The 26,708-nt window shown below is 38.2% G+C and overlaps 2 protein-coding genes and 1 non-coding gene across 3 annotated transcripts; 1 reads left to right on the forward strand and 2 right to left on the reverse strand.

Annotated features, from left to right (window-relative positions):
• Window positions 1–251: 251 nt before the first annotated feature.
• On the forward strand, window positions 252–26,685 carry LOC145498250 (protein SDA1 homolog). The gene is made up of 24 exons (XM_081478150.1): window positions 252–439; window positions 7,854–7,958; window positions 8,559–8,657; window positions 8,972–9,027; window positions 10,711–10,837; window positions 11,425–11,583; window positions 12,010–12,090; window positions 12,255–12,356; window positions 13,002–13,074; window positions 13,455–13,558; window positions 13,668–13,725; window positions 14,271–14,329; window positions 14,687–14,763; window positions 15,367–15,464; window positions 15,914–15,990; window positions 16,343–16,426; window positions 16,809–16,863; window positions 17,374–17,450; window positions 18,043–18,141; window positions 18,492–18,607; window positions 19,454–19,538; window positions 24,155–24,238; window positions 24,344–24,430; window positions 25,113–26,685. Exons 1-24 carry the CDS (start codon window positions 350–352, stop codon window positions 25,158–25,160), a joined length of 2,100 nt encoding a protein of 699 aa, XP_081334276.1. The 5' UTR covers window positions 252–349; the 3' UTR covers window positions 25,161–26,685.
• LOC145498255 (uncharacterized) lies at window positions 5,254–7,921 on the reverse strand. Its single transcript, XM_081478154.1, has one exon. The coding sequence runs from the start codon at window positions 6,374–6,376 to the stop codon at window positions 5,969–5,971; it is 408 nt and encodes a 135-aa protein (XP_081334280.1). The 5' UTR covers window positions 6,377–7,921; the 3' UTR covers window positions 5,254–5,968.
• Window positions 26,429–26,500, reverse strand: Trnaq-cug (transfer RNA glutamine (anticodon CUG)). Its single transcript has one exon. It is a non-coding gene; the product is annotated as a tRNA-Gln (tRNA).
• Window positions 26,686–26,708: the final 23 nt, after the last annotated feature.

Here is a 26,708-nt window from a genome sequence, read left to right on the forward strand (position 1 = left end):
CCCTCTTCTAGGAGAAATTCACTTACGCATTCTGTCTTTCTCTGCACCTCTTAGTACAACCCTTTCTCAAACGATCGTTTCCTCTGCTACACCCGGAGCGAAGCATGACAAGGAAAGCAGGGGACAAAGAGCCTGGGGACGAGCTACCCCCGTTTACTGCCGGTTTCTGAGCCCGCAATGAAGCCAGTGAAGAAAAAAGCTATTTCATATATCTTCGAGGATATCTTCATATACGAGTACACATCAGAGAATTTCAGAGCGAGGTAAAAACATGGCTGACGATGCAGCGGTGAACGACGACAATAATACAGCTCAATCTTTTCTCTTTTATATTTTTATTTAAACCGGCATGAGTGACAGAAACAGAAACAAGTTACCAAATAACTTGCCACAGTTGCAAAACCTGGTAAAAAGAGATCCAGACTCGTACAGAGAGGAGGTGAGTGAATGCTTTCTTTTCTCGTGTAAACACGTGCTATATAACGGGACGTTACAAATACCGGATAGGGCCAAAAAAATCGAAATGGATCATTAAAAGCCTCATCGATTAATCGATATTACTCGATATTATTCAATCATTGCCAATCGATTAGTCAAAATGATCAATAAAATGTCGATAATCACACGATTTGGGATCGGATTATCGATTTTGATCATAGCTAACTATGTTTTGATCAGTTAAATACTCCACATTTTGGACTGAGAAAGTCGATTTGGAAGGAAATGAAAAATGGCCAAAAACCATCATGTCCTAGCTGAAAGGTGAGGTTTCACTCGTCCTTGACAAATCAGTTGTGTCATATGGAGCAGCCAACGTACCCAACAAAGCTGGAAAATACACGTCCACTGTAGCACGAAACCAGGTAGCAGATGGTTTGGCACTCAGTCAAGTTCATACTATTCAAGGTCACTGCACACTTTTTTTTTTTTTCGAGGAATTGACCAAGTTCACTCCCTACTGTGTCTTAGTTTAACTTGATGTGAGCCCTAAATTTATAAAAATTGTGCTCTACCAGGCTACAGTTTAAGTTAGTATGACTATTCTTGAAGGTGAGAAACTCACTATGTCACATTCTTTAAGTGCAAACATGAGAGCAAATGTTGGGGGTGAGCTATAAGCTATAAAAGCCTGGTGTGAACTTAGAAAGTGTTAAACTGGTTGCAAAACCTCTGCAATACCAAAACACAGTGGTTACAATGGGAGGATTTTCTAGCATTGTTAACCTGGGTATATCTGTAGCTGTTGTGAGAAGATTTTCTTACAAAAGTATTGAAGTTTGGGGAAGTGGTTGTTTTTCATTACTTGAGTGAAGTCCACAGCGCTCCAATGAAAGGTAAACCATGATATACATTCATACATTCTTATACATTCTCTTTCTACACCACTGAAACACTTCAATTGCAATGATAACATACATACATTTTATTTGTTACCAAATTAAAATTACAATTATAACATGCCCGCGGATAGCTGAGCTAATCTAGGCGGGTCATGTTTGGACAAGTTATAATATACAACTAGGTACAACTAAATACAACTGAAGGTAACAAGAGAACTAAAGAGACTAGAATTGACAACAATGACTAAAGACAACTAATAAACTAACGATATTACAAATAATAATTAACAACAGTTACGACGACAGACTACAGATACACTAAAGCGAAATTATTGAGTATTAATGAATACATACTAGGAGGAAAATAAATTCAGCTTTACTTTTTGAACGATTTCTGTAAGATCAATATAACAGTCTTCTGAAGCTAGAATTTCAAAAAGTATTTGTTTTATTTTCCTCTTAAAGACATTTTTTGGAAGCTTTCTTAAATATATACTGGGCATTTCATTCCAAATTTTTGTTCCGATTCTAGAAAATGAATTCACTTGAATTGAGAGTCTAGAACTTTGTGTGTAAAAATTATTTGAGACAGAGGATCGAGTATTGTAAGAATGAATATCAGAAATATCTTGAAAGAGATCTTGAATGTTTCCAGAAGCATTTCTGTGTCTTATTTCAAACATAAGGTTAGCTAAAAGCTCATAATACAAAAATTTGAACGGTAAAACACTGGCATCAATAAATAAAGGAATCGTATGTTGATTTCGCTCAGAAAAACAAATAAGCAAAGAGCTCGCTTTTGGAGCTTGAGAAGCTTTTCAAGGTAGAAGTAGTAACAATCTTTTATTAGGAAGCTCCATCACTAAAAGTGGTTTACATAGAGGTCCTAATACTAGATATATACTATATAATGATACAATTAAAATCTATAAATTAGAGCTAAAACCGAAATAAATAAATATTTACAACATATACACTACAGAGATTAAAAAAAAAAAAAAAGAAAAAAAAAGAAAAAAAATAATTAATTATAAAAAGCAGAAAAAGACACTTCTTAAAAATTGGCAAACTTGCTGAGTTTCTTACAGTTCTCTCTAACTCATTGAAGTCTTTGAAACAGTGGTACCGTGAACGTTGTTTTCCCCAATTGTATTGGATTTTGGGGAGCTTTATAGTATCTTTATTGCGAGTATTGTAGGAGTGCATATCACTCTTTCTTACAATGTCCAAGGATTGATTAAGTTGGCCATTAGTACACTTGTATGCATATATACATCGATGACATTTCCTACGTTCTTCGAGATTCAGCCATCTCAAGACTGTTAATGCATCAGTGGATGAGGATTGAAGTGATCTATCTAATATCAACTTAGCTGCTTTGTTTTGCAGAATTTGCAATTCTTTCATTAGTGAGGCATTGTCCTTGTCACCCCAGACTAAATCAGCATAATCAAAAATAGGTAGCACTAAACTGTTATAAAAAAGTAACCGGGCATTATAAGGTAAATAATACTTAATCCTACGTAAAAGACCAAGGTTCTTATTAACCTTAGATGAAATATACTCAACATGGTTGGACCATGTAAAAGTTGAGGACAATATGAACTCCCAAGGTGTGATTTATATGCTTGGCTCCAGGCCACCAAACCATAAGTTAAATAAGGAGTAACTAAGGATCTATAAATAGTTAAAAGAGTATGCTTGGGCAGAAAGTGCCATAGTTTACAAATCAATCCTACAGTTCGGCTTATTTTAATAGCTACATGATCAATATGATGTTTCCAAGAAAGATTATTGTCAATTATTACACCTAGATATCTCACAAATTCTTTACATTCTAGAGCCACATTCTTTTGTTGATCATTATTGAATATCATAATTTTGGGATGATAAGTAAGTTTTCTCTGAGCTGGTCTAAAGATAACAAAATTTGTTTTTTTAATATTTAAGGTTAATTTATTAGCCGTTAACCGATCGAACAACTTGCAGAGTTCTTGATTTACAGTTGACTCAAGGGACTTAAGATTTTTGTCAGCATATACGGCATTCGTGTCGTCAGCAAATAAAAAAAATTTAAGTTTGTCAGAGGATTCTTGGATATCGTTGACATAAATTAGGAAAAGTAAAGGCCTAGGACTGAGCCTTGCGATACACCATTAGTGGTATTTTGCCTTTTAGATATATAAGAGCCAATTTGTGTAGTTTGAGTTCGACCATCCAAGTAAGATGAGAACCACTTATTTATAACACCATGAAAACCCTAGTGATCTAACTTGTGTAAAAGAATTTTATGATCGATTGTATCAAAAGCCTTTTTCAGGTCAATGAATACACCACATGAGAACAAGCACTTGTCCATATTTTCCTGTATGGTACTTAAAATGTCAAGAATTGCATGCTGTGTTGAATGCACTTTGGGGAAGCCATATTGAGACGAAGAAAGTATATCATTTTGCTCAATGAAAGATTCCATTCTGGAGTAGACCAATTTTTCGAAGATCCTATTAAAGTTAGACAGCAAAGAAATAGGCCTATAGTTGTTTGCATTAGTGTTATCTTTGGCTTTAAAAATAGGAATAATTTTTGCCATTTTTAATTTAGTGGGGTACATCCCAGATGAAATAGGAAGATTTATTATTTCCACAAGTGTACTGCTTACAACATTTGACGAGTATTCCAACAGTTGGGTAGGACATGAGTATAAACCATGAGACTTGTTATTTGGTATGCGCAAAATTTCCAATTCCACTTCAGTTGGGGTAACTAGACTGAAAGCAAACAACGAATCGGGAGAGTTAGATCTGTTCATAAAATCAAAATAATTACGCTGAACGGTTGGTAACTTATTTGCCAGTTTAGGTCCAACAGAAGCAAAATGGTCATTAAGTACGTTGGCTATTCTATTATGGTCACAGGTAACAGAATCATTATCAGTAGGGACTTTAATAGAAGTAATAGGTTTTGTGTTCTTCAATTTACGAGCAAGTACATTGTTTATTCCCTCCCAAGATTTTTTCACATTAGTTAGGTTATCATTAAAAAATTTAGAATAGTATTGCTGTTTACTTAAATGCGTTAAGGTACAAATTTTGTTCCTATAAATTTTGTAGTTGGCGGTGTCACCAGACGCATATAATTTATTTTTAACTTTAATGGAGATTCTTATGCCTTTGGTGATCCATGGTTTGGAGAGCTGTTTTGCTTTGCGGTTTGAAATTGTCTTCATAGGTACATGTTTATTTATCAATTTGTTAAACTTGTTGTAAAAAGAAGAAAATAAATTGTCCACATCACACGGTTTTTATCTGAGAGAGTATTCCAGTTCACATTAGACAGATCGGTGTTAAAACTCATGTCCCTAGAGAATCTAGAAAACTCCCGCACGTTAAATTTTCTTATCTTAATTTTATCCCTCATAGACTTCAGAATACAGAATTGCGAAAAGTGATCACTTATATCAGAGATGATATTTCCACTAGCCACAACTTGATCAGGATTGTTGATAAAAATGTTGTCAATTAGGGTGGTGGAGGTAGAGCGGACACGCGTTGGTTCGTCAATTGTGGGAACGAGAAAACAACTTTGAAGGGAAGTCAAAAAATCGTGACTATACAAAGATGACGCACATTTTAAAAGGTCAATATTGAAATCACCCATGATCACAATATATTTCCCAGAGGACGCAAGTTTTTCAATAGTCTCATCAAAATATGATTGAAAGATTTCAGGAGAGTTGTAAAAAACACGATAATCAAGTGACTCATCAATGAACATTCCCACACCCCCAGACGCCAGAGGTGTTGGAACATATTCAAATACGTAGCCAGGTATATGTGCAGTGCACAATTGTGAATTTACATTGGTAATGACATTAAAATGAAAATCTACTTCATGCAAAAGTTGAGTTTGAAGATTTTCCAGATTATGATTCAAGCTAACTACATTGTTATGAAATATAGAAAAGCTAGAGATAGTTTCATCTTTTGACAACTTCATTTTCATTTCCTTAAAACTATGGGGGGAGAAATATCGACTAGTTATTCTGTTAGAGGAGTAATCAACGGGGTTCAAATTATAATCTAAGGTTGTATTTAAGGAAAACAAATCTAAGTCATAATTATAAGCTAGTAAGTTTCTCTAATTCCCTTTTAGTTTTACATGTGGTCAACACTGAACTATTAAACTGGCCATGAATTTCTGCCAAACATCCAGAACAACTATAATACGGTAAAATCTTCAGTATAGATCTAATAGAATTCACTGTACTTCTGTTCCTGCCTTTCATATTAGTACCATTATAAAGCATAACAGTAGTTTAACTTAGCTGCAAGGATCCTCTGATTGAGCTTCAGGGCGTTCACGCAGTCTTAACTTAGTTAAGTCGTCAATCGCCCCCAGACGAATCGCCATAGAAGTATCCATTTTGCATAAGAAGATTGCTGCGCCTTTCGTCCAGCACCACTTGTAGTTGTATGTGTTTTCGTGTGCCTTCGCTGAGTGTAACAGCTCTTGTAGTCTCGGTGTAAGGTGGTTTTAAATTGCAATCCGATTAATTTCAGCAGAAGACGGGAGATTTAGGCCCTCGGTGGTTAGTCGACTGGCGTTACCTCTTGATGTGAGCACTTTGTTCACACACAGCATAATAGCTTCACACACAATTCCGCGGTGTCTTGTTCAGATTCTCTTTCTGACATTAGTGGAACGCCCACGATCTTCAAGTTATATTGATAACTGTAATAGAGCATCTCGTCGATAGCTTTGTCAGTTCTGTCAACTTTAACCGTCAATAAATCCAACCTACGAGAGAAATTATCCAGAGCTTTTGACAAGCTGGATTCTGACTTCACAAGAGCATCATAGCTGTCGCTGAGGAATTGGACATCCTGTGTGCTCGGTAGAGTGGTGACTGCCGCTTCGTGGTAATCCTTCTGTTCCGCCATCTTGGATTTGAGAAACTGAAATTCCTTCTTTAAATCATTCAGTTGACTCTTTAAATCCTCGTTTTCTTTTCTTAGCACTTTAACTTTGTCTCCCATTAGTCAACAGAGAAAAAAAGAAAATGTCTAACCTAGCCAAACAGTAAATACACGAGAAAGAACGCGGAGCGCTAGCTGAAGCGTGCCGCATGTCATCAAGTCGTGATAACATAGCACTACTAATATATAATGGCCAGAGCAGACCATAATAGCCTTACTCTAGTCTAAAACTACCATGTCCATGTACCTGTATTTGTCTACATTACTACCTGAACATGACTGGCTGTTTATAGAGTACTCTAAAATTCTTAATGAGAAAAATTTCCTCTACATCTTGGCTTCATACAGAATTATGAGTTCTCCTATGGAGGTCATGATAATAGACCATATTCATATTCTTGGTATAGGACTGGAACTAGCTTGCAACTGAGGCTAATATGGGGTCTTTTCAGATGTAAATGACATTAAAAAGACCACATGAGCTTCCATTCCAAGCTAGTTCTAGTCCAATATGGAGAATACGAATATGGCCTATACTATCTCATTAGGAGATTTACAGTAAGAGTAATTTACACTTTAACTTATTCCTACAGAAATGTAATAAATAACATGTCATTTGTAAATCGTTAACATGTGTTTCTTCTGACACCTATAATCATTAAATGTGGCTCTCGTTGAAACCAAGACACTGACATAAATAGTTACTTAACTAGTCAATTACTTTTCACTGGTTGGAATCTCACCTTGGTCTGTTTCACATGTATTCTTACTAGTAATATCACAGTTGAAGGGTTTAGAGCGGTTGACCCAAAACAGTTCAAGGACAGATATTTTGTTTTGCTTTCACATTAACCAGATAGCTTCAGTGTGTTTAACTTTCACCCTAATAATTCTCTTGGGTTTCTACATGTACTATGCAATGCCTCCTGAAAATATATGGCATTACAAATTGTACATTCACTTTTCGAATCAACAATTTTTTTGAAATGGATTTCACTATAAAAGTTAACGTTTAGAAACAACAACGTTTCGACCGTTCAACGGTCATTTTCAAGTTGAAAGTAAAATTTTTGTATGCACTCAAATACATACAATCAATTATAAGAATGCTAATGAGACACTGACTAAAACCTAATTTTTTATTCGTAAACTTAAACCAAAACTGAACTTGTAAACAGAGTGACTCGATCCGTGTGAAGCTATTTACTTATTATAACTGTTTCACTTTTTATATCGATTCTATCGCCGTAGTGTTTTTTTTATTATTCATGCCAGCACTAATTTTCTTGTATTGTTTCTATGAAAATATTTTAGAGTTTTAGTCAGTGTCTTATTAGCATTCTTATAATCGATTGTATTTATTTGAGTGCATACAAAAATTTTACTTTCAACTTGAAAATGACCATCAAATGGTCGAAACGTCGTTGTTTCTTAACGTTAACTTTTGTGGTGAAATACATTCACTTTTACTCGAAAAATATTTTAACGGTGCATGGTAGGACAAAATGTTAAGATGTCATATTTTTTCTTGTTTCAGTTTCTTCAACAGTTTAGACACTATGAATCCAACCTGCAGATTTTCAAGCTTGATCCCTCAAATGCAAACAAAACCCTTGGAGATTTGGTTATGTTCATCAGCCAGGTATGACTACAAAGCATCCATGGCATGATTAACAAAAGAATCAATATTAATAATTGGTTAAATACCCTGTATCTTGTAAATGGAAAGGAAAAATGTTGAGGAATTAATGTCAGTTTCCTTACGGATGCAGTCAACTGCACAGGTACATGTAATGTTCCAGTCATGAGGATCTTAGGAGTCTGATGTCTACATTGATGCTGGCTCTTTTGTTTAAAAAGGAGTGACGACTACTTCCTATTGCTGTGATACTGTTTTCATTAAAAGTTAACCCACCTCCTCCTTCCCCCCCACAATCACTGGGATTTCTCTTCTCTCCCTCCTCCCCCAACCCTCCCCTGTCCTCTTGCAATTTGCAGTATGCATTATACTGTGGTGGGTGGAGAGAGGTACACTGTACTGCAGTGAGAAAACACAACACAAAACCAACGTGACAGTCACCCCTGTTAGTCCTTGAACCCAGACCTCTCAAGATCTACATTCTATACATGTATGGTCTGTATATATCGGTAGCACTCATATATAATATTGCAGTGTGCTCATATTCAGTCTGTAGTTTTAAGATCTAGAGTGTAACCTGAAATTATACATACATGTATGTAGGTTGCACATTGCTATACAGATGAATTGGAACATTTTCCTCAAGAGCTTATAGACGTCCTGCAGAGACATCACAGTGTCATGGATGCTGAGCTCAGAATGGTACTGTGTAGTTCCCATCCTACATCTATGATAGGCATTTTGCACTTTTTCTTTTTAGCCGTAAATCCTTTACAAAATGTGTATCTGATATTGACTTTATTATACTTGCACATATATGTATACTTAACAACTCTCAAGGCTTACAGTGTACACTGTATGTGTAAGTCAGTTTTAGTTCATACATGTTAATTATTTATTTCTTTTTGTTTAAAAAAAATCTTCTTTGGCTTAGCATACATATTTTTAAGTTTGCAAGAGAAAAGGATTGATTCCTTTTGCTGTTAAGATCCTCAAAGTTTATTCCAATTCCACAGATGATTTGTAGAGCTCTTATACTTCTTCGAAACAAGAACTTATTATCACCTACAAGGTATGTACCCTTCATGTTGGGATACCAAATTTCTTATGGCAATGGCAATGTACTGGTAGCATCTAAGGCCTAATTGGTCAGTCCTTATTGTAAAAGTAAAGGCTAATAATAGTAGTGGAAAGCTTTTGTAAAGGTTGTGTTTGTCGAAAATAGATGTTAAAACAACAACAACAAAAAGCTTATAATAAAGTGTATTATCATTTGTCTCACGATGTAGTCACGTGAGATGTAGATCACCATGTTTCGACTGCTTACTGCTAGTCTTCTTCAGGCGATAAAGTCGACTGATTACACGGTATCATTTATATCACAATGGTCGGCTGTGATTGGTACATTTCGATCCTCCTGTTGTTCCATTGTTCCAGTGAGTAGCTGTTCCCTCAGTGGTCCGCTGTTGTACCGTTCTCCTGTCACTGTGTACTCTGATCGTGGGCATCCATGCTTCAGGAAATTCAATTCCACTATCCCTGTTGATGTTATTTGGGTGAAGTCTTATGTGAATAGCTTCCTTGACCCTACGTGTGTGCCAGTGAGGATCTTGATCAATAAACTTGACCTCATTCCAGATAGGATAGTGGCCGGTCTTGTGGGTGTGTTCAGAAACGACGGAGGTCTGGGTACGGGCGAGTTGTATATCCCTGCCATGTTCTTTGATCCTCTCCTGCATAGATCTCCTTGTTTCCCTGATGTAGACTTTGCCACACTCGCAGGGAATCCTGTAGACAACGTTAAAACCAGCCTGGTTAGCCGGGTTGGCATCATCCTTTGGTCATACTAAGTGTGACCGAAGTGTGGTGTCAGACTTGAAGACGGTGCAAATGCGTTGTTGTTCTAGGCAGCAGCGGAGAGACTCCGAAACTCCTTGGACATAAGGTAAAACGGCGGTGGATTTAAATTCCGCAACAGGCTCTCTTCTTGGGGTTGTTCGTGCCTTTGTGAGCTTCTGTACAAAAGAGGAGGGATATATGTTAGAAACAAGTACAGATGACAGATGTTTCTTCTCACCAGCGATTACTGATGGTTTGGTCATGAGATGTTTAGCCCGGTCATACAGACACTTCACAATACCGCACTTTACTGACTGAGGGTGGTGTGAATCATACGCTAGGTACTGATCAGTATGTGTTGGTTTCCTGTAGACACTGGTGGTAAGGTGGCCATCAGGTTCTCTATAAACAAGAAGCTTATACAGCCTTTATATATCATGGAAACAGGTCGTAACCTTTTGTCTTCGGAATGTAAATTTCATCAAGTGCCAGGCTTCTGATGATAAATGTTGATCACACGCAAACTAAGTCTGTAGGAAGGAGGAGAAAGGAAGTTCCCTCTCTTTCACCATCCCCCCCCCCCCCTCCCCCAAAGCTGTCTTTAACCTTGAGCTCCAGTAGATGTGATTTGTGTCAAAAAAATCTTTGCCACCTACAGCTTACAAGTAAACTTCCCAGTAGTGTATATGCTTGGTGTAGAAGACATGTGGAAAAGTGTATTTTCATGAAATGATTAGTATAATACATGTATGCTTCTACACTGTACACAGTAGATGGAACGTTACCTGTAGCTCAGGTTGGAGCTGACAAGAAATGTTGCTCAACATGTTTAATGTTACTGGAACTAGGTAGTTCAAGTTTTGAATTACTATGTTCAGTTTTGTTTTGTTATTAACTCTCTTGTTTTCATCTTTAGCCTTCTGGAGCTGTTCTTTGCATTGTTCAGATGTAAGGATAAACTTCTAAGACAGGTGTTATACAGTCATATTGTCACAGACATCAAAAATATAAATGCAAAACACAAGAATAATAAAGTGAATACTGTAAGTATTGAAATTCACCAAAAATTAAATTATGATATTATATTATAATTTAATTAATTAATTTAATAAATATAATTTTTCTTTTGTGATTTTATCAGTTAAGTTTGTTCCATAACCAAAAAGCAGAAAATTGTTTATAACACATACACTATTTCTATGCATATGAATAGTCATTTACATATATTTTCTTATAGTACTTCTATTAGTTCATTTACATGTACATGTAGGTTACCATTAATGATAGTAGAGTTTGGAACATCCCACAAGAGAAACATTTGAAATTTCAGTTAAAGTATTATTTTGTTGTGTTCCAATTTTACCCTTGGTACAATTTTGGTATTTTCCTTTGTTCTGGTTTATGGTAATTAATGTATTTATAATGTACATGTAAAAAAGGAAAAAGGGCAATGTTGAATTGAGTTCGAGTTGAATATAGTTCTGTGCAGTGTCTCTGCTTACTTGTTTCTTGGTTTACATAATCCATTTACAGCACAACATAAAATAAACTATTCAGAGACGATAGTGTCGGTGGGTACACTGTAGGTACAGTCGATGAATTGATCCTCATTTGTTTGCTTTTGTTTTAGACTCTTCAGAATTTTATGTATACAATGCTTCGAGACACCAATGTCATAGCTGCAAAAAAATCACTGGATGTAATGGTGGAGCTTTATAGAAAAAATATATGGAATGATGCAAAAACTGTCAATGTCTTGACCACAGCTTGCTTTTCATCTGTGACAAAAGTAAGAGCAACTCTTAAGCCTGGTTTTCACTACAACATAAGCATGCACAAGCACAAGCATCCTGGGGCTGAGGATGCCCACAACACAAGCATAAGTATGTAGGCATACACATTGGATTGCCTAATGTTTGGTTCCATACCTCTTTGATACAGTAAAACAAGGTCACAGACTTTCCGTTATGCTTTTGCTTACAGCGGTACATTCTCACTGACATAAGCATGAGCACAAGCCCAAGCATAAGGTGGTGATGTGAATCTAACAATCCATCTGTAGCCTTACTGTCTAATTACTGACAGGACTGTATTTGCCATACATTTACTGTCCTATAGTCACAGAAACTACATACGGTAATAATTTAACTGCATGTATAAGCTCGGTAACACACTTCTTGTTAGCATATGAGTAACTGATGTTATTGTTTGACAGATTGTGGTTGCAGCTTTGGCATTCTTTCTTGGAAAAGATGAAGAAAGTAAAGATAAAGAAGATAGTGATAGTGACCAAGAGGTATAGTAGCATTACACTGTTTTAATGTATGCAAACTCATTCTGTCAAGTCACCTTTGTTTTGTAATCCACTCATTTTTTACACCGGGTGCTAGAGGCTTTGAATAATTTTTGCGCTTTTGTTAATTTTATTGTCCTGTCTCAAAATGGATTTTGTCTTACCAGCCAGACCAATCAGCAATTAGAAGAATGCTTCATGCAAGTGGAGTGAACAAGAAAACCATAAAAAAGAAACAGAAAATTGAGAAGGCCATGGCAGCTTTTAAGGTTAGTTTATCTGTGACAAACTTTTGCTATTACCATAGCAAATAAATATTATTAAAAAATTCTTTTAAAATTTGTGGAGTGTGTGTACACTGTAAAATGAACAGTACCTGGCCTTATTCAAAACACAGAACCAATTTTGACCAAAATTTAATCTTTACGATTAAATGCTAGATGTTACAGTGGGATGCCATTAGTGTAATCAGGGTTCATACGGGTCCTGGAAAACCTGGAAAGCACTGGAATTTTACTCTGGCATTTTCCAGGACTGGAAAGTCCTAGAAAAAGGCTACTAGTCCTTGAAAGTTCTGGAAATCTGTTAAACTCAAGTAAAAAATATGAAATGTATGGCAGACAGTAAGGAGAATTAACATTGAGATCTTTGGAGTGAAAGGGTTAATTTTAGAGTCCTGGAAAAATCAGTCTGAGTCCTGGAAAAGTCCTGGAAAAGTCCTGGAAATTTGTTTCTGAAAAAGGGTACGAACCCAGTGTTGAGCTCACTTGGCAAACATGACGGTGTAAACAATTCATGTTTTGTTAAAAGGAGCTCCCTTGCGTGATGATGATCTAGCAGTGCGTCAGTCAAAGACTACTGTAGCCTTTTTTCGTGGTCATATTAACCTGTACAGTATACTGTCTTTTTTTCAGAAACACAAGAAAAAACGCAAAACTTCAACAGCTGGGAACTTCTCTGCTCTTCACCTTATTAACGATCCTCAGGGTAAGATGCTTGTCTTAAAGAAGATTTGTTCAATCTGTGTTCTTGCTTGATGGGATAATGTTATCTTGTGTTTGAATAGCTATTAGTGGAACAAATTACAATGTCGTTTTCGGTAATTGTACAAAGTAGAATAAGTGTTCAGAATTTCAGATGAGGAAAACCAGATGTGATGTAATTTTATGACTGGAAAATTTCTTTACTTTCAAACAGTGAGAGCTGGTCTTATAAATCTACAATTATACAGTAATGATGTTCAGGTTTTTACAAAGTACTTATGAGCCTGAACATAATTCTCTCCTGACTTCATGATGGTGAATGAACTGCATCTCGCACTAAACACAAGTTAATGAAGTGTTTTACATGTATATTCTGATCCACAGGTTTTAGTGAGAGATTGTTCAAGCAGCTAGAGACATCAACAGAGAGATTTGAGGTGAAATTAATGATGATGGACCTGATATCAAGACTTACCGGCATTCACCAGGTAGGATAAGTTGCTTATTTCGCGCAGTGAAAGTGAACCAGTCTTCTTCTAAACTGAGCCAGTTCAAGTATCTTAACGTGACTAATGTGTTTGTTTCTTTTTGCCACAGCTTTTCTTGTTCAATTTCTATCCATTTCTCCAGCGATACTTGCAGCCACACCAGAGAGGTAGAATGTATAACTTAAAAAAGAAAGCAACATCACGTCTTGAATTCGCACACGTGCAGTAATTGTAACGTATATTTTTCTATCTGTACGCAAGTATAATATCACGAGAGTTCAAATGTAAAGGTGCTTGATCATCACTGATCAGCATTTCAAGTTTGTGGAGTTTGATTCAAAACGATCTATACTGTATTTACAATCACTCTGGTAGCAAAACTTGAAAATTTGCAGTTGTTGTAAAAGACTTGGCCAAGCTTATCTGCAGATACATGTAAGAGGGAACCGATTAAATAAAGCACGCTCTGTCATTCTGTACATGTAGCCTTGTTCCAGATCACGTTTTCATCGTTGTTGCATAGAACAACATTTCATGACCATTTGCTCTTCCTCTGAGGTATTCTTGGAACATTCTACCATTTAGGCTTTCTGAGATAAGGATAACACTTTTGAAATCGGCTACAGTATCTTCTTTATGAGAAACATTGTACCATCTATGGCTTTGATAATGTGAACTTCCTCATAAAGAAATTATTTTTCTTATCCATTAGAGGTCACCAAGCTACTGACGTGTTTTGCGCAAGCGTGTCACGACCTTGTTCCTCCAGAGGTTTGTCGTGATCATTATATACTTTCTCCTTATAAAATGAAGACGTTTTCAAATAGTCGACTGATGAGAATTTCGAAAATCTGAGTTGTTGTGTTGTTTGACAGAAGCCTTTATTTTGAATAAACAGATTCCACAGTTGACTCTGAATATATTGTAAGCACCAGATTGATCATTCAAGCTTGCTTCCCCTTTGTCGAAACTAACTTGTAAATCAGGCCTTGTGTCATCAAACCAACTGTAGTTCAAACCATGTGTAGTCAAAACTCCATCTCTTGACGTGGTGTGAGGTAGACTTAAACTAAATTATCGAATTACACTGTAAGATTAACTTTATAAAATGTTCTTTCTTTCTTCCAGGTTATTGAGTCAGGCCTAAAAGCCATCGTAAATAATTTTGTTACAGAGAGAAACTCCAATGAAGTCATGGCTGTTGGGTAAAAATCATGCATTTACTGCTGCTGTTTATTGAGATCATAACATGAACAATATTGCAACTTGACAATCTTCTAGTTTCAAAGTTAAATGCAGGTTAATCGTAAGTATTACTGATAAACACGGTCAAACAGAGTCTATGGATCATGTGACTGAAAGGACAAAAAAATTAACACTGAAAACACACCACAGCTTCCCCTTGCAACATAAAATATTAGATTGTAAGAAGTGGCGAATTATGCTTTTACAAAATTTAATTTGCATTCGAATTTTGATCTGGGGGGAACAGAAATCAAATTGTTAGTTCGCAGTCCTGGAATTTGTCAACAAAAGGTGCTACAAAAAAGTTCAAATAACCAAGTTGTGTGATGAAATTAAGAGTGCATGGTCAAGAAATGAAAGAGAGTCAGAGAGTGGCTTGTTTTCTCCAGCTCGGCTCTCCAGGCAAAGTTTTTTCAATGTAATACTTGTTATCAGCGGGAAAGAACTTGAAAGTAAAAGAATATTCCTGAGTTAGAGTAATGCATTACCATTAACTTTGGAAAAGTTTCGTTAACATTGAGCAACTAACTGTTTTTAATAGTAACTCGTTTCCTTTCTTCTAGTCTAAATGCTGTCCGTGAAGTGTGTGCTAGATGCCCACTGGTGATGACAGATGAGTTGCTTCAGGATTTAGCTCAGTACAAGACGTCTAAAGATAAAAGTGAGTGGTTTGTTGCAAGTTTAAACCTCCGAATCGTTTACTAGACAGCAAGGAGCAATTCACTAGGAGAAACCTTTTTGAGCCTTCGGTTTCCAACAGAAAGCCACTGTTGCTAAGCAACGTGATTTCCTGGTGACGTCATCTCAAATGACGTCAAGGACCACCGGCGAGTCTTTTTCCTCCTTTCTAATTGGATAATTAGAAACAGTTATTTTGCACGTGTCCACCAAAATGTGCCAAACAGCGTTACCTGTTTTCCTGATTGTTCTATAGGGCGGTGGAGCTTATATCCATTTAGGCTAAACTCTTCAAATGCGCAAACCGTGGCGTACTCCTTTAAGACCTTGAAGTTAAAGTTGGTAATTAAACAAGTGTTAACATGTTTTAACTAATTAGTACTATTTTCGACGTTATTCCTGATCTATATGTGGTCGTATGTCTTGTTGCAGGTGTGATGATGGCAGCTCGATCCCTGATACAGTTATTCCGTGCCGTAAATCCAGCTCTTCTTCACAAGAAAGACAGGGCAAGCAAACTATTCATACTGTAACTTCAATATTAGAGGGACTCGAACATGATCATTTATCAGTTTCAAGGGAACAAGGACTATGTTTGGGATTACCTTGAGGGAACAAGGGGAATCTCTATTATTATTGGGAACTTTGACGAAGATTGTAGGGAAAATGTTTAGGAGAAAAAGTGACTTTTCAAGGGATCTAGGCCACATGTTAACCCTTCCTGGAAGGCCCTCATATTACTAACAATCACATCACATTTGTAACAAGGTTGTATATTGTTTAGAAGAGGAATGAGGAGGTGTGATGTGCTTGTCTGCTTTAGATTTGGGACATGGCTTATAGTCTTTTGTCTTGTTACAGGGTAAACCAACAGAGGAAAGTAAAAGCATTACAGTGAAACAATATGGCGAACTGAAAACAACAGACTTCGTTCCTGGGACGGAGGTACAGTGTTTTTATGTATATACCAGCCGACTTGTTTTATCTTTAATATGCCTAATTTCGTGAAATAAACCTACATCATGGTCTGCAGTTTACTTTGTTCATTATGTTGCAGTAGTTAACGACTCGCCTCAGATTTTATAAACTACTGTAAACAGGAGTTATTTTATCATATCAGCTCCTGGTATTTTAATCCAAGATGTCCACCCGGTCTAAAATGTCCCCTTCTCCTCTCCACTTGTCCTATTATGACTTGTCTCTCTCCACCCAAGAACAGAATTGAACTCTATATCTGTTGGGATAGCATAGCAAACCCGAGCCAGGGCTTCATTTTGTCTTAGTATTGAATGCATGATTTATCAACATAATGTTTTGATTTTGCCAGGTGCTTGATGATGAAGGTGAAGAAGACGACAACAATGAAAAAGATCCTAACCAAGGTAGCTTTGTTATCAGTCCATTTGGGACATTTGGGGACAAGTTCGCCTTGACTGTCTCTTGTCAGGGACGGTCAAATTGATTGATATCGGAGTTTTCACAGCCAGAACATGGTTTGTCTTGATGACGACAAGCCAAAGTGATTTCAATATCTCTATGCTTTCAATTACTTGTGGAATCGTTTGATTGGCTGATTACGATAAGACTTTTTCGGGTGTTGGAATAACGACAGTTTACCGAAAGTGTTACTGGATCTCCAGACTGCAGTGAGGTATAAAATAGCCTGCGAGGAGGCTCACCTTTGAGTCACACGCCCGAGCGGCGAAGCGCGTGTGCGCGAGCGAGGCGATCCGGCGGAGAGCCCAGCTTCGCCGCTCGCGCCTGTGTTCGCCTAACGTGAGCCCGATCGTAGGCAAGGCTTAAAAAGACTGTGGCAGAGTCTTTATGTCATCTGTGAATTATCATTTGTTTCGGTTCTTACTGCGAGTATTTTGCCTTCCTTCAATTCTCAGATGAGTGGGAAAGTGATGAGGATGATGACGAGGGTGAATGGATGGATGTTTATCATTCGTCAGACGAAGAGGAAGAGGTGCAGTCCGTGTACTGTTTCTTTGTATTTGTACAACTTGTCATCGTTATTTGTCGTTACGTCCGTTGAAAGCTAGAAATGTACTAAGTGATAAAGTATTGTCTACTGTTGACAGGATCTTGCTGGAATGACGCACATTATCATACACCTTGTTACCTCCTAAAATGTTGTCTTCTTCATAAGATAGAACAAGGTGTGGTTGTAAGTCTGCATACGAGCCTAGTGGCCCATCAGGCCGGCGCTTATCTCCGGTTTCTGTAGCATGAAGCGACTAGGAGTATTTTTACTCCCCCCTGGGTGGGATGCTAGTCCATCGCAAAGTTACCCCACAGCATTAAATTCGCCGGTACCCATTTATACACCTGGGTGGAGAGAGGCACTGTGAGAGTACAGTATCTTGCCCAAGAACACAACACAATGTCCCCGGCCAGGGCTCGAACCCGGACCGGTCGATCCGGAGTCGAGCGCACCAACCATGAGGCCACCGCACCTCCCACGTGTAGTTATAAAGGGACATTCAAAGATTCAAAGTTTGAAAGCGCGGTTATTTCTAGTGTATGAAATAATTTCCTGTATCCATTCGATTTTATAGAATGAAGAGGATGATGAGAGAAATAGCGAAGAAAACGAAGGAGAAGTTGAAGAAGAGGAAGACTTGAAAACCAAGGCAACGAGAATAAGTCAAACCAGAGTAAGAGACAACACTCTTTATATAGATCTTTTTTTATAATCCACGTTTTGCACAGTGGTTTTTTTCTGGGATCTGGTGCGAATGGGGTACACTCTCTTTTTGTATATAAGAATATATACAAAAGAACATTGAGGCTGAAAACTGCGAAAGTTCAAGAATATTTTAAGAATAAACCCGAGGCTGAGAGTTTGAAAAGAATATAATTTTGTGTTAAAAATTTGTAAATAGAATATTGAAAGGTAATAATGTACGTGGCCACAATACAGTGACTGAGCTCCTTTAAGGCACAGCATGACGTACCATGTCTGTCCATGTCTGTAAACCCTGGATTCCTTGTTTGTTTATTTCAGATTCTCACGGATGAGGATTTCAAAAAGATCAGGTTACGCGAAATAGCAAAGCAGATTGATCCAAAAGTGGGCAAGAAACGAAAGCGTGGAGCCGACAACACAGGGCCCGCGGAACGGTTTGTACTCCAGTCTGTGATTACAAAGAATTTCTCCTTACAAATATCAATGGGGAGAATATAGAAAATCGTCAAGATCGTCTTGCCGTGCTTCTAAATTCTCCGAAGTAGCATAACAGAAGTGTGGGGTAATCTGGACCAAGGTGTAATAAAACAACGGTCCTTGTTTTTCCTTACAATCATTATACTCAGAATTGAAAAGAACTTGTCACCAAACGGTGTTATGTTATCAAATTTTTTCAGCTAGCAGTGCAAGAATTGAATTTAGGCCTGTAAGGAGAATTGTAAGTTTGAAAATGGCGTGCAGTCCATCCACCGTTTATCGTTTTGTAAGACCGACTAGTCACGACCAGATATACATGTAGAAAGGACAACTGAAAAAAAAAAAAAAAAAGCGAAAAACACGAAACTGCTATCTTTCCATGAGGGAAAATAACCCTCTTTCTGTGAATTCCTGCGAAAGCAACGGAAGAAAACGCCCATACAGTAAAAGTGACTTCAATCATTTAATTTCGTTGTTACAGTGAGGATATTCGAACCGTGAACACTATTTAGTCGCTATGGAATGAGGGCTCTTCGTTAACAAAAGTATGTAGCGTTTGTTTATTGTAAAAGCGCTATTGAAAAACCTTCACTCTATAAGTCAACAAAAAAAAAATGCACAAAAAATGTCAAATGTTTATGGTTCGAGTGTCCTTAGTAGCTCTTTGTGTAAATTTTCTATAGCTTAGTCTGCAATTTCCGTCAATAATTGACAGGAACACTCACTGAGATTCTCCTCTAGCGCCTTGTTTCCTTTCCATCTTCCCTCTGAAAGTTGATCAATACTGTTCTATTTCTGCACAGGGGTGAGCTAATTTCCTTGGGAGACATTGAGAACATTCACAAGAAGAGAAAACATGACAAGGAATCGAGACTAGAGACTGTGATTGTAAGTTCTGACTCCGTTCTGACTACAACATAGACATGCAACATGTTGAATTTTCATGATTTTGTGATCAGTAGATACCTCGCACTATAAACCGAGTTCGAGGTCCGTACTGTAAGTTTTATTACTTACGACACCAAAAGGGTCTGTCAACTCGAATGGTGCGGATGAATCATTCCTTTAATAAATCACTAGTCATTGGTATGCTTCCCTCTCCAACCTTTGGCCACTGATGTCGCACAATTTGACGTTTAAAGAAACAGATCTATAAATCTCTATAACAATGCCCTGGGAACTCTCGTCAAAAGCAGTAATACTAAAGAAACTACTTTTTTCGATGGGAGTGGGAAGCAACCATGCATTCTTGTTTATCAGTTTCAAATTACACTCGAAGGCATCTCGAAACTTTTCGATTTCCTAGTCTGCATAGCCAGCGTTCCCATGCGAAGAGCTCTTTCCGCATTTCTGGCCGCGCGCAAATTGGAGCGAGAGCTTCAAACCCTGCTCCCTCAATTTTTTTTTTTGGTTTTTTTTTTCGCTCTCGCTCCAATTTGCGCCCAGCCAGTATGCGGAAAAAGGTTCCTCGCACGGGAACGCTTAGTACGCAGGCTATCAATTTCCTGTTTATGTGATGTGTGGTTCCAAACAGGATGCAGTTTTGAACGACAAACATTTCCTATCTAAATACCCGGCAGAAACGTGCTCTATGATCCGCAACGACCCTGTCCATGCAAAAGATCGTTGACATAACTGCATGTACAGTCGTCTTTTTGGATTTACGTACGTCTTTTGAATATGGACCGTTCTCGTGAACGAAATAACAGAACTTCCTGAAGCGGTGTTATGCTTGAAGCATTTGTGCGTAGGAATTGCGTCGGAATATTGACGCAGCTACAAGCTCCACGTAGGAAATGCTTCCTTGTTTTCTAAAGGGAAAGTCCCTTTACATGACCTTTTTGCTGCTAATTACCCGATTACGCAGGATTACGAGATGTTAAAATCCCACTTGATACCGAGGCTTACGGCTTCCTTTGCAGTCCAGCACGCACGCCGAGGCCAGGCCGTGAGAGGAACACGCGTGTGACACGCGCACGAATATACATGGGTTAAAAACTTCAGACTGACAGAAAAAAAAGCGCATCACAATTGTCATTATGGAAGGAAGACATAAAACAAACCTTCGCAAGATTTAACGGCTGATTGTTTTCATGGAATCAGCGTTTCCTACTTATAAATATTCAGGCGCTTTTCACAGTTCAATCAAAGCTGGTCTTTTAGGTCCAACCCCGGGGGGGGGAGGGGGGGTGGGCACTGCCATGTATGGGCTATGTAGGTATGTGCCGCTGTGAAGGGTATGGTTTTCAAGCAGTTTACTCTAGGATAGGGTATATAAATCAGAGCGTTTGGGTCTAGAATAGGGTATCATTTTTCACAAAACTGACTAGTTGGTTGAAGATTTTATCTAGACTAAGGAAACCGGGAATTGCCACTCAAAAATATAAAAAAATCAAATCGGCAAGTTTTAATTTACGCAAATCAGCCTCAACAGTGTCGATAGATGGGGGGATTTGGGGAGTTTACTCTAGTATAGGGTAGCAAAATTCAGCTGAACTAGCTCTGGTATAGGCTAAGGGTTCCAGGGCTCCAGCGGCACATCCCCACCCAGAAATTCCCAAAGTACCCCTCCCCCCGGGGGTCAAACTGAGTCTATTTTTAATTTTTTTCCAGTTTCCACACCAAAATCGCATTATCTTTATTTAGTTTCTGAGCAGGAATTAGGGCCGTGGCGTTGATCACGTAAACAGGAACAACAAGTTACCAACAGCACAATTTGTATTCCTGTTGTACTTAAACGGAACACATTTGAAGTGCAATGAGCTGATGAGCCATGATAATCACAAGATTTGTGTAGCGTGTAGCGTGTATCGTGACACTTTGTGTGGCTTTATCGCTTCACTACCGCGCGCGCGAGCCTAGCTCACGGGTAAACCGCTCGCGGTCTTCATTCAAATCCCACCCACTGCGAAAACACAGCTACCTCAAAATCAAACACTCCTGCACAGCTTCCCTTTCGAATGTTACGCAGCCAACCGACGTATTGACAAATTTCGTGCACGGGCGCGTTAACATAGAATTTAAAGAGTTATCGATGTAAATTGTAATTGATAATTTAAATTATAAACATTTCCGCTTAGCACGTGTAGCCATCCGAAGAACTTCCTGTCCTCGCAGTTGGTGATTTCAAGAGGGTTTCCGCGCGCTACAGGCAATTCGTCTGTCTGTTCCTTCAAATTTGGTCCTGTTTTCATGTGTAAAATCATGCCTTTCTATTTTCCTCTCGAATTTAAAGTAGATAAATTGTTTTTAACGCCAGAAATTGTGGATAAACGATTTTCAAAAAAAACGGAGCTAGTTGAAATTTTCTGTTATTGAAATGTTCGGCAGTCAGCGCGCGCTTGAAATGCGAATTCTCATTACGTTAAGGAGTACATTTGTGTTACTGTTGGTTGGAAGACTTTATCGCTACATCAAGATCGCTGGCAACTTAACTTTCTTGGTTATGGTCAGCTGTAGTTAGCGTGTAGCTAAACGAAATTGATTACGTCTTGAACTTGAAGGGTTAAAACAGTTGAGGCGTGTATTAGTCCCAATGCCTCACATCAGTTCGGGAGGCCAAAACAAGTGAAATCGTGACGGTGAATATTCTACTGAGTATTAGTGCTGCAGTCATGGTCTACAGAGCTATATAGTGCTATTCACTGCAAAGAAATCTCGCTGAATTTGTATTGTTAAACTGCATAATGGACTTGAACAATGTATGAATATGTTCCGGAAAAAAAAATAGGTTTGATCCAGTTTGGAAATGAAGTTCTTCCAAAAGCGAACCTAGTGCGCACTCGATGCATTTATGAACAGCGTCTTGAAGCGTTAAGCAGACTGAATGACGGAGTTTATTACGTCAAAGCGTGGAAAATAGACGTCTTAATATTTTCACAGTCGGGCAATACTGACCGCTGGCTGACGAAAATCACGAATCAGACAGAAACTTAAAGGTCCTTAAGCAGATTCGCAGATTGGATAACACTTGTTTTCTATACGACACGGCTTCAGCAAGCGAAGATTTGTCATGCACAAACAAATGCAAAGCTTGTGGCGACTTGTAGGAATATGTTACGTTTATACAGCTGTGTAAGGGCAATTGCTGTTTTTTTTTCTTTTCTTTTCTTTTCTTTTTTTACATCTCTCGAAGAACTGTTTACACGTAATATTGCGACTTCATGCTCTAATTTTAGAAAGAGGAAACACTTATGAGATGGACTGAGAGCTGCTGCGAAAATCACGATGATCCAGCTTGTTAACTTTCAGACTCACTCGTGGGGTCACTCGTGTTATCAATTGCTCAGAATATTCGCATGCTGTTTGTCGGATAAGTTCAATTATTTGAAGAAAAAGTCGCGTTTGGTTTCTCAGTTGTCTGGTTGGCGCGCGGGGGGATTTATTGAGACTAGAACAAATCTTTGTCTGATAGCAGTAGAGTATCACATAATACTGTCAGGCAATCTCTGCTTGGCTCTTCCTATAATCCCCAGTGAATGATTTTTCCCCGAATGGTTTCTATATTTATACATGAAGAGCTAAAAATAAAAGTACGCCTCACGCCAAAAGTCGTATTACACTTCTCTCTTATAGCTCAGGACAGGGCCAGGCTTTTTTTTGCTGTGTTCTAAGCTGCGGTGCCAATCGACATCTTCAGCGATCTAATTCAAGGTTTTGCGAACTACTTGCGTTTTATATCCCACTTAGAAACATCATGAAAGCCTAGCGTAAGGTGACCTGGAGGTCGCTTCGCCCACTGTTTATTCCTCACGCATGGAGAATCGCCTGAGGTGTTAAACCGGCCATCTGGTATTCTCTTAGCATGTCTGAGGTTGTCTGAGTCACCGTTTGTCTCGTTGTCACAGTTTAAAAGAAAACGGAAAGCTTTAAGTGACAGTTAACCGCTAGTTTAACACCGCGTAGTTAGCCCTCACCCATTACATGTAACACTCTTGAATAGATTGGAAAATAAGGCTGCGCGCGGCGTCCACATTACGCCGGAGAAATTTGAAAACGGCTTCATTTCTCATGGTTAGGCCTACCGTCCATACTAACCCGTCGCGAAAACGCAGCTTTGCGAAAACGCTCCTCAAACCAGAGGAATTTGAAAACGCCAGCTTTTCGTTTTCGTGTGGACGGAGAACATTTTCAAAACGGAGCTTTACGAAAACTACTCCGTCACGAAAACCATGCGATTTCCCTGACCGGGTTTTCCTCAAACACGAAATCCAAAATAACCGGTGATTGTTGCGTTTTTAAATTCCTCTGGTGTAGTATGGACGGAAGACATTTGATGCATTTTCAGAGTGAAACTCTCGTTTTCAAATTCTTCCGGCCTAATGTGGACTGGGCCTTAGAGTATATGTACGGCGTACTTCTTGTTCAGAAACATTAAACACGAAAATATTGCCGGGTTTGAATTCCGGACCTCTTAGCTTGTAGTTGCGTCCTTGTAAAGTAAAACTGTCAGGGCAAAGTACTCAGCGCCTTTGATTTTCATCTACTTTTTTTTTCACTGGCAGGCCGGCAGACAAGGCAGGGAAAAGTTTGGCTCAAAGAAAGCGACCAAGAAAAGGCTGAACCAGTTTGCTAGTACATCAAACAAGGTGAGATACTTTCTTGTGCTGAATTGTTGCACATACAAGTGTAGGTGGAAACCTTTAACCTCGCTGTTTTTAGCAGATTAACACATTTTTTTTCGTCCTTTTTAGGAGAAAAGACGAAACAAGAATTTCATGATGATGCGGCACAACAGAGATGTCAGAGGCAAAACAAAACGTTCATTCCGCGATAAGCAGGTAGCATGTCTTGCATGCGCTTGTACTACACTAGAAGAACAAGCTTAGCGTGTAAATACATGCATGGCCGTAGCCAAAAAAAAAAATGTGACTGAGGCAAAGTCCATGGTTAAATCGTCTTGTTAGGTATTTAGCAGTGTTTTACTCTCCCTCTCCAAAAAACAAAAACAAAAAACAAAAAACGAAAAAGATGACCGACTGAGGCAAGTGCCTCGTTTTTGCCTCATTCTGGCTACCGTCTGATGTACGCGAATAAAATATACACGGTGTATTTTGTACGTGAGTTGCAAGCATGTGTTGACAGTCGCTTGTAAATAAAGCAAACTGTTATGACATAAGTCACGTCATATTTCCCCGATATCAACACAATGATTAAAAAACCCACTCGTATAGATGTGCACTCTTTTAAGATCGATGCGAGATTACTTTTAGATGGAAGATCCCACATGTCAAGAGACAGCAAATAAGACAGCGAAAAAATGATAATACGGCAACGAAAAATGTTAATAAACACGTTTGAAAATTGCTCTCAAACGCCATCGCCTAAAGCTTCATCTTTCTCCTTTTTAGAAAATTTTAAGATAACTAGGAAGTTTATATGTGATCTGATTTTTATTGTTTATTTATTATTATTATTATAATTTTTTTCTTTTTTTTTTTTTTCTTTTTGTTTATTTTGCAGATGTCACTGAAGCACGCACTCCTCAAAAATAAGAAAACGAAACACTGACAAATGAACGTACATTTGACTTGGAAATGTACCCAAGGTTTGCGCAATGGTGGGCGTTGAAAGTCGTGACTTTTGTCAAGGAGGATGAGACAGCCCGAGGAAATCTGGCGTGCCTGAGATTTCAATCTACGGAAGGCTTCGAAAACTGAGGGCACGGGTGTAGCTTACTGTGCCTATGGGAAGAATTCGGTACATGACTGAAATTATTTTTCTGCCAGCCCTAGAGGAGTTTCTTAAAAGGATTGAAATTGATAAATCTAGGGAAGGATTGTGGAGCATTTAGCGCGGAGTAATCGCTTCTTGAGTGCTTTTTTTTCTTTTTTAGCTGGCGAACTTTGCACGCAAATAAGATTAAACTGCCTGTAGAATTGCTTCTTGAGTGGTTCTGCTTTTTTTAGCAGGCGAACGTAGCACGCAAATAAGATTGAACTGCCTGTAAAATCATGGCAATTTGCATGTACAAAAATACATTGACAGAAATACACGTGTTTTGAATAAAAACATGATTACTTCAATTCACCAGTCGTTTTGTTTTGATTACATGTTGTAAGACGAAAACGTGCTGCCTCGATTAGACAGCTGGTTTCAAGGCAAAGTTCAGTTGTATAGTTGCAAGACAGTGGAAGACGTGACTAGCAAAGAATAAAAAAAAATACTTTTTAAGTGTCAGCCATTTGACTTTCCTACCCTCTTGACAAAAGCTGTAACTATTTACTCTGCACGTGTGATCTGCAGTTGATTTTTGTGATCGCATATAAAGAGAACCTACAACACGGTGATTGTTATCAGTCCGTAATGTACATTGCAAGATCACATTTGATCTAGATTTGTTAGCTCTGTTTTTGCCAAAACAAAATTCTGCCACGCTTACATAGCATTTTGTATTGTATGATTAAATTCAAGTTGTACATGTTTAATTCTGCTATTTATAACCTTTTTCCCAAATTAATTTTGCTGTACTAAAACCAAAATACAGATATTTTTAAAAAAGTGCATTGTTTTGATTTCTTGAAGTATTTCTAAATAAAACCGGGATTTGCTTGACATAAGTGAACACCATTGTTTTGTTTTTAATACCGTGAAATGGCGGCCATCCCCGCAGGTGGATATTAGTTGACTTACAGACGCCAGTTCCCCTCACGCAATTTCGCGTGCAAAGCGCAAAATTAATTCTTATGCATTTTCACATAGTTTATAAAAGAGCGCTCAAATGTATCCTACATTTCACTTCAACATTAACTGGTTTTAAAAGAAAGACAGAAGTAAAAAGGTTCCGCCGAGATTTGAACTCGGATTTTGGGATTCAGAGTCCCAAGTGCTAACCGTTACACCACGGAACCAACCCGTGACCTCGAGAGGCAAAATTATCCGTTTTAAAGCTCTCGCATATTTTCGACATTTGTCGGAATATCTTCGTGACCCGATCCGTAGGCGTGTCGTCATCGGCACGCAAACCTCGTAAAGCCAACTTCCTAATTTGGAACGGTTGCGATATCGCGAAGGAGGTGTCAACCAAATAAGGAAAGCCGATAACAATGGAGTTTGATG

The sequence above is a fragment of the Orbicella franksi genome, chromosome 9 (assembly GCF_964199315.1).
Source record: "Orbicella franksi chromosome 9, jaOrbFran1.1, whole genome shotgun sequence".
In the NCBI taxonomy this organism is placed as follows: Eukaryota; Metazoa; Cnidaria; class Anthozoa; order Scleractinia; family Merulinidae; genus Orbicella; species Orbicella franksi.